Source organism: Camelus dromedarius, chromosome 7, assembly GCF_036321535.1.
Source record: "Camelus dromedarius isolate mCamDro1 chromosome 7, mCamDro1.pat, whole genome shotgun sequence".
In the NCBI taxonomy this organism is placed as follows: domain Eukaryota; kingdom Metazoa; phylum Chordata; class Mammalia; order Artiodactyla; family Camelidae; genus Camelus; species Camelus dromedarius.
Genome location: NC_087442.1, coordinates 80,241,545 through 80,246,608, shown reverse-complemented (window position 1 = coordinate 80,246,608; position 5,064 = coordinate 80,241,545). Strand labels below are relative to the sequence as shown.

Below are 5,064 nucleotides of genomic sequence, written 5' to 3'. Positions count from 1 at the left end.
GAAAAGACACCTGTTCATACCAGCACTATATACAATAGCCAAGATATGGAAGCAACCTAAATGTCCACTGACAGATGATTGAATGAAAAAGTTGTGGTACACACATGTAAACACACACACACACACACACAGTTGAATACTACTCAGCCATAAAAATAATGCCATTTGCAGCAACATGGATGAACCTAGAGATTATCATACTAAGTGACGTAAGTCAGACAAAGACAAATATCATACAATAACACTTCTATGTGGAATTAAAAATGATATAAATAAACTTATTTACAAAACAGAAATAGACTTACACACAGAAAACAAACCTATGGTTACCAAAGGGGAAAGTGAGGGAGGGGTAAATTGGGATTTAAGAGATTAGCAGATACAAACTACTATATATAAAATAAACAAGTTTCTACTGTATAGCACAAGGAACTATATTCAATACCTTATAATAACCTGTAATGAAAAAGAATATGTATATATGTATAATAAATCACTATGCTGTACACCAGAAACTAACACAACACTGAAAATCAACTATACTTCAATTAAAAAAAATTACCAGTAACAAAGAATATAGGCTTATATTACATTTAATAGTGTTAATTATGAAGACATTTCAAACTTCTTTGAAGGATAACCTTACAAGTGAAGTAGAAACCAGTACAAATTTTGGTTAGCTTGTTAGGAAGCAAAATACTCTAAGAAATGTTCTGAACATTATTTTCATTATTAAAGTGAGGATAATTTTTATACTTGTTTGAGGTGCTGTAATATGTCTACTGATATTCCCAGCTGTTTTACCAAACTAGCTGTCTGTTCTAAAATCCAAGTGAGGCTTGGGTTTTTGGAATGTGCATGCTCCTGTGAACTACAACATTCTAAAGATGAAGAATCTACCCTTGTAAGACTCTTGCTACAGTTTTTGTTAAACTCAGCATTATTTTCACAGAGTCTTTCGTCTTTGGCTTCATCAATCTTTTCCTCAGCTGGAGCTACATGACAAAGGTCCATATCCTGAATAGAGTCCAATAAATCTACAACATGGGGCTGTGAAGTGATTGATTTCAGATGTCTGAGTACACACTCTTCACACTGGCCAACTGCATCCAGAAGCTTATTTATTTTACTGATCAAAGCCGAACTATTATCATGAAGGTGACACCAGGAAAGCAAAGCACTGAACAAAAATATAAACAAGAGTTAAACAGGAAAAAAACCTAAACAAAGGCTTTTAAAATTTTTGATGCTAAGGCATACAGGTTTCTCTTCCAGATAACACCACACAAAAATTATTAATAATAATGCAAGTCACAATCATGAAAGTAATGATAGTAAAACTAGCATTAAAAATATAAGGGAATTATCTTTGAATAGGAATTAATCAACTAGACTTAATCACATAAACTGCTTATAATTCATAACCCCTCCTTCATAGTTCCACATCCACATTTCCTGGTTTTAGATATTCCCCTTATGACTGTGCAGCTTCTGTTGAAGAGGGAAACAACTCACAGAAAAGAAAGGTCAGAAAACTTAGTTTCTCCCTTAAGGACATCAACCAGCTTCTAAATTAGTGATTCTCAATTTTAGATGCACATTAGAATCACTGGGAGACTTTTAAACTTATCAAGGCCCAGGTCACACCCGAGACCAGTTAAATCAGCATCTCTGGGGGTATTATTTTTTAAAGCTTCCTGCTGATTACCAGGTGCAGCCAAGGCTGAAAACCATTGTTCTAACCCTGTAGCTGCTTGCCATCAAAATTGGTGATTATGAAAAAAAAGTTTTGAGACAACTTCACTTTTCCAACTTTGTTATAGAGCAGACATTTTGCTGAGCTAACTAACAATTTTCCTGAAGAAGGTTAGAATTCTTCTAGTCCTAATAAATATTTTTCTTTACTTTTGTATTATAGACAGTCCTTTTGTTTTTTGACATTTTGGATTGTTCAGATAATTACATCATGAAATAATCGTTGTTGTGAAAAGTAATGATGTTTTTAAAAATGGAATCAAATGAGATAAGATTTAGCAATAAGCTTTCTAAGCTTCTAAGAGTCATTTTTAACTTGATGTGAAGATGAACATGTGATCATCTTCCTACTGCAGTACACTGCAGATGCTGATTCCTGATGGTTGAATTTTCTAAAACCTAAAATACAATGAATTTTTGTTCTGATACCTTTGTTTTATACCTGTTAAAAATCAGCAATTCTTTGAAGCATTTTATGTTTTTCTCTACAGGGGACAGTTTAAAAGGTACAAAGCATCAAAGAGGACCAGCCTGTCATGTTCCTAGCTCCATGTGCCATTTGATCACTTGGCTCTGATACATGCCATTGTTGACATGGACTCTTCACAGGTATTCGAAGTTCAGGACTAAAGTAAATGGAATCATTTTTCTATTACCAGCTATAATTTTCATCATGTACTTCTGGTCTATGTGTCTGTTATACTGTGTTCTGCCACATGTGCAAGACTAAAAGTTTGATTCAAAACCTGGAGATCTTTTTAATAACTTTTAAATACAGATTGGTGATAGTTCAGGTAGCAAAAAATATACACCTTCCTATCATTTCTTTGCAATGAAGACAAGACATGGCTCACATATTAAAGTGGACAAACTTTTTACTTTTTGAAGGCAACATTATTCTATGCTCTGCAGCATTCTTTTGTGGATTTAACACTAGGGAAAGCACTTCTGTTTAAACACTTTATTTCTACATATTAGTCTTATAAAAGTCCTCTAGTAGTATTAAGGTTAAAATGATTCAGCATTTAAGTTTTCAAAATTACCTTAATGTTCCTCTGAGTTGTCCATAGTTTATGATGACTTCTGCACCTTCCTTATAACCTTGATTGAAGCCTTGTTGAAGAGTGACTGCTTTGCCAGCATCTATTCCATCTCTATAACCTTCCTAAAAATGAGAAAGTAATGAAGAATCGCAACTGTAACTAATACCAAGTAAACCACTGTAGGTTCTTCTAGAAAAGTCGTAGAACCAATTTAGAAAACTGATGAAAACAGGTCTTTCCTGTACTATTTACCATCATGGTTTAACACATGGTATAACCACACAACCAAAGTAGACTATGCTTCTAATAAAAAGTTTATTATTGGTTTATCCCGTTTTTGAAGTCCAGACTTATTGGATACATTTTCAAACACTGATTCTATATAGTTTTTTAAAGCCTTGTGTTAGCAATAGCGCCACAAGAAGGAAACATGGAGAATTAGGTGTCTGGTCTCTTTATCAACTGGACTGGTGTGGGTTGGTGATGCAGGGCCCTAAGCAGGGTTACCATGGTCTTGGAAGTGAGGCAGGGAAAGCGAAAATTGGTTTAGCAAAAGGAAGATGAGCGGTCTGATTTTAGAAATTTTGCTTGATATCTAAATTCAAGTAAACAGCACATTCTCTGTGGGCAGGTATTTTGCTCTGTCACAGCACTCAAAAGATGCTCAGTACTTACTGGGTCTAGCCTTAGCTTCAGGTAAAACATTTCTGAAACTGACAACGTGGTTATTGTGTTGAGTGAATATTACTTCACTGAAATATTAAACAAGGGCAGATTTAGTGGTAATTTAGTGGTTGGCAAGGGTATCAGGTGAAATGGACCTCACCTTGAACTAAGCTCTGACTGCACCACCTGGAAAACTGGGTGTATGATATTAAGCTGAGTCTCAATGAATAAATGGTGAGACGAATTACAAATGGATAAGTCACACCCAATAAATTTTAAAAAAATCCTATATGACTGAAAAATTGACACAACATTGTAAACTGACTATACTTCAATAAAAACAGACTTAAAAAATTAATATTCCTTTACCTAGCCGCCAGTATTCTATCTTAGCTTTCCCTTATTGCCCTTCGACAACATTCTTAAGCTCACTTTTTCCATATGAACTGATTAAGTCCATTCCTAACTTTAGGCTCCCCCACCTATTCAAGCAATCCATGTAAACTGCGCCAATGTCCTTTGACAGTCGTAATTAGTACAGTCACTCTATACGTTTCTTCTCCAACCCCTTCCCTGTGCTCCGCATCAAACTACAATCTCTTCAAAGCCCAAAGTTTATTCTGGTCTGTCCCCGGCGTCTAAAGCACTCCGCAGGTGACTGAGGAACGTGTCCTGTGGTGTCACACACTTTCAAGTAACCCTCTGCGAAACCCTGGAAGGATGCGGCCCGGACTGAGTGGCAAGGGGCAGGGAGGACAGCGTCGGGCCACGCCGGGACCACTCCGGCCTCCCCTCTTAGGACCACGCTTCTTCACAATTTCGCGCTCCTCTTTCCACAACCCGCCACAGCAAGGGACCCCAGCCCCCTCCACGCAGCTTTACTTTGATTCGTCTCTGCATGTGGCTCCGCCATTCTCGCTGCACCAAGAGCGACTCGTCCGCTTCCTCGTCAAATACGTCCCCCTCCTCAGCAAGACCCCGGACCGAAGCAGCAGCTTGAACCCACGACATCACCGAGGCAACCACGGGGCCGCCGTGCGCCGGAAGCGCCGGCAACTCCTTCCGGTCTAAGGGGCGGGGAGAAGGCTGAGGGCCGGGGCTCGCGGGACGACTGCGCGTGCTCGTGGGTGTGCGCGGCGGCAGGACATTGGGCGGGGAATTGCAGGTGGGTCTCGACTCTGGCCGGAGCTTTTCGCTCCCTGGTGACTTGGAGGCTTCCTCACTTGACTCAGTGTGGGCGAGCGCTTGCTGTGGGCGAGGCGGACTCCTCCCGCGTGGGGCCGGTCCGACCTTGACCTCTGCGGAAGGCAGCGCCGACCCTCAGTGAAACACTGTCCGTTCCCGCCTTGGTCTCTTCAGTGATCTGGGATTTGGAGACGCGCACGTTGGCGAAAGCTTTCAAGATAGTTAGGTTGAGGGACTCCGTCTGTTTTAGAACCTCCCTCAGTGCATTTAAGGGATTGACAGACCGCCTTTTTTTTAATTGTTAGGAGTGTGGAGCAAAGGACAGTAAGATCAAAAGCTTAAATCCTACGGCCACTGTGAGATCACTAAATATAGGTTACATTAGTATAAAGTGAAATACATTTCTTATTGATTC

General features: G+C 39.4%; 1 protein-coding gene across 1 annotated transcript; it reads right to left on the bottom strand.

Annotated features, from left to right (window-relative positions):
- Window positions 1-577: 577 nt before the first annotated feature.
- Window positions 578-4,538, bottom strand: YAE1 (YAE1 maturation factor of ABCE1). The gene is made up of 3 exons (XM_010979068.2): window positions 4,347-4,538; window positions 2,799-2,920; window positions 578-1,180 (listed from the first exon to the last, which is right to left on the bottom strand). Exons 1-3 carry the CDS (start codon window positions 4,473-4,475, stop codon window positions 751-753), a joined length of 681 nt encoding a protein of 226 aa, XP_010977370.1. The 5' UTR covers window positions 4,476-4,538; the 3' UTR covers window positions 578-750.
- Between the last annotated feature and the right edge of the window lie 526 nt (window positions 4,539-5,064).

Excerpts from the sequence above, each read along its gene's own strand:
- YAE1 (XM_010979068.2), bottom strand. The coding sequence starts at position 4,475 with ATGTCGTGGGTTCAAGCTGCTGCTTCGGTCCGGGGTCTTGCTGAGGAG. Across the intron at positions 2,921-4,346 it reads ACATGCAGAGACGAATCAAA|GAAGGTTATAGAGATGGAAT; the intron begins GTAAAGCTGCGT and ends TCTCATTTTTAG. Across the intron at positions 1,181-2,798 it reads CAACTCAGAGGAACATTAAG|TGCTTTGCTTTCCTGGTGTC; the intron begins GTAATTTTGAAA and ends ATTTTTGTTCAG.